General features: G+C 39.4%; 1 protein-coding gene across 1 annotated transcript; it reads right to left on the reverse strand.

The window, feature by feature from the left end:
- Positions 1 to 730: 730 nt before the first annotated feature.
- On the reverse strand, positions 731 to 1,189 carry LOC146994381 (protein GVQW3-like). The gene has a single exon (XM_085826356.1). The coding sequence runs from the start codon at positions 1,187 to 1,189 to the stop codon at positions 731 to 733; it is 459 nt and encodes a 152-aa protein (XP_085682482.1).
- Positions 1,190 to 3,191: the final 2,002 nt, after the last annotated feature.

Consider the following 3,191-nt stretch of genomic DNA (forward strand, 5'->3'; position numbering starts at 1 on the left):
TAAACTTATTGGATTGAATTAAATCTACTTCGCCGATAGCGCATAAACCACAATAGAATAAATGCATTCTTTAAAATTCACTCTAGTATTTGTTTACCATAGCAACTCTCTGGCGCTAGATTAACTTAATTAATAATTAAGTGCTGTTAACTTATATAATAATTATTAGGGCGAGTCAAATGAAAGTGAGCCAATGCGAATATATGACAAACAGAGTACTTTATTTAAAGGTAGTCTCCATGAACATTGAGACATTTATCCCATTGACAAATGAGCCGCGTGATAACCGTCTCATAAAACTCCTTGGGCTGTCGATTCAAAAAGTCTGTCACCGACTCCTTCACGGTGTCGTCCGACACGAATCTGGTACCCTTGAGATGTTTTTTCAGTTTCCCGAAAATGTGAAAGTCGCATGGCGACAAACCTGGGCTGTATGGAGGATGTTGCAGCGTGTCCCACTTGAACTTTGCCAGTTGTGTCTTAACCACATCAGCGACGTGGGGACGAGCATTGTCGTGTAGCAAGATCACACCATTTGTCAATCGTCCAGGTCGTTTGTTCTTGATTGCGACACGCAGCCGATCCAGCGTTGCACAATATCGCGAACTATTGATAGTCTCTCCACGTTTAGCAAATTCAATAAGTAATGGCCCCTGACGATCGAAAAAAAAAGTCAATAGCACCTTTCCCGAGGAAATGACAGCCTTTGCTTTCTTCGGGGGTGGTGAATTCAAATGTTTCCACTGTAAGCTTTACGGCGTGTTTCATGTTCGTAATGGTGGCACCATGATTCGTCTCCGGTCACAATTGCAGACAAGAAGTCGTCACTCTCATTGTGATACCGTATGAGATGAGTCAAAGCAGCGCCGAAACTCTCCGTCTTCTGGCGGTCGTCCAAAATCTTGGGCATCCATTGAGCACACAAAAGCCGATAACCGAGATGATCATGAATTATGGTGTGAACCGAACCGTGACTGATGTTCACACGCTCTGCCAGTTCATCGATGCTTATCCTCCGTTCTTGTCTAATCAGCTCATCAACCTGTGCAATTGTGTCGGGGGTGATTGCAAGGTGGCTTTGGCCCGGTTTTGGATCGTATTTGCAACTTTCACGTCCTTCTCTGAACCGTTTGCTCCAACGCTTCACAGTGGCCAATGCGATGCAATGTTCACCGTACACAGCAGTCATACGGCGACTAATTTCATGTTGGGAAACACCTTCAGCTGTCAAAAACCTGACCACACCACGCTGTTCCTCTTTTGGAGCGTCCATTATGTCACGTTACCGTCTTCAACCCAGTGTAAGAGCGCCTTAAAGAACTTTAACCTCACACTTTCGCGCCACTTTCGTAAATGAAGGCTGTCTCTGTGCTACGCGCATGCGCCGCAGATGATGGACCGAACCATTCTTGCTGAGGAGGGGTTGGCTCACTTTCATTTGACTCGCCCTTATATATAACAGAAACTAAGTTAACTGTTATATAATCCAATAATTATATAACAGTTAACTTATATATTTCATTCATATTATAACTCATAACGCACAAAATTTATATCATTTAAAGAATAGAATTATCTAATCGTTGCCACATGTTCTATTCAAATACTATAATAAAGCTAGAATGATGTATAAAAGATATTAAGCAAACAAAACAAAAAAGAAACAGTTTTTCACAGACGATTGAGTTCTTCTCATTTAATTAATTCAGTTCTCACTTCGCGATAAGGCAAAAATACATAAAATTTCAAAATATCTGTATTAAAAATTACGAAGTAAATCTTGAACACTTATTTCCTCAAAAAAATTCCAGAACGGATTAAGCATGATTTAATTCGCAATAATAAATGAAGGCGTTATCTTTGTTGTTGCGAAGCTAAGTTTCTCTAGATTGCCAACAAATCCACTACTCTGCTGTTTCAAATGTAAACAAGCAATGGCCGCCATTAAAAAAAAGGCTTAGCGGCACATAGACAACTTTAAAATTGTTGATAATTCTAAAAATATTGCATACAGATTTACTAAAGGCATAAAAACCTTAACTGAAAAAAAACCTTAACTGGAAGATAAAAGCCACATAATACGATCATTTTTAAAGCAAAAAATGCACAATTTAAAACATATAAGAGTAAAGAAACTGAGATCACTGAGCCGGGTAACAGAGTGGATATATATATATATAAATATATTTATATATGTTTGGTACGGCCGATTGGAACCAAAATACGAGGTGCACATCTACATATTATAGCAGTCCTATATACAAAATTTCAACGTTCTGAGGCTACTCGTTTTAGATTTATGCGAGATACATACGTACGTACGCACGAACGTTCGTAGAGATGCCACGAAAAATTCTCTTCAGTATGAATTTTAAAGCAATTTTATAATTTTTTTGAAGGAAAAGAGTATTTTATTCTGTCCTTACATACAGATATCGCGAAAAAACATCGTTAAATTGCATTCGATAGCGGTCAAAATGTATATTTTCGTTGAAATATGCTGCCTGAAACTTTTCGCGATTACAATACTTCCTTTTTACTTAGGACAAGGACGTAAAAAACTGTGACTTTCATAATCTCATCACTATACAACGTATCACATTTAATAATTAAAAAGAGTTATGTGATACAAACGCCATAGGTTTCAGAGTAATCCATATCGTCCGTACTCTTTCTTGCCGACATGTCGGTGACGCGCGCCCCGCCCACTTGGTTGGTCTATCTCTTCTAAGGTCCATGGAAGTGGTTTAGGATAAGTAAGGAATGAAACCGATCCAGACTAGGATAAGTAAGGAATGAAACCGATCCAGACATTACTTTAGTCGGTCTAACCTATACGGTCGTGCCTGAATAAATAATTTACGGGTTTTCATCGCCTCTCGCAGCAACTACTGTCTCAAATCCGAACCATATCCTTTTGATGTTTGCCGGCTGGTACAGTCCATTAAAAAGAGCGAGTGTGTGGAAGAAATATTGCCGAGGTGGGTAGTGATGGGCAAGCGCAACTTATACGCAAGGCCTGCCAGACTGAGCGAAATTCCGGTTCCCAGTTTTCAGTGGCTTTCGCGAAATTCATCACTAGGTGGCGCTCACAATCTTTTGCTATACGTTCTCTATTGGTAATGTGTCTTGTTATTAACAAAAAGTGTATTTTATTAACACGTGCCGCTGTAACTAAGAGTAGCGTAGGA

The sequence above is a fragment of the Stegodyphus dumicola genome, chromosome 11, assembly GCF_044657685.1.
Source record: "Stegodyphus dumicola isolate Sdum_Otavi_A_Nest chromosome 11, ASM4465768v1".
Lineage (NCBI taxonomy): Eukaryota > Metazoa > Arthropoda > Arachnida > Araneae > Eresidae > Stegodyphus > Stegodyphus dumicola.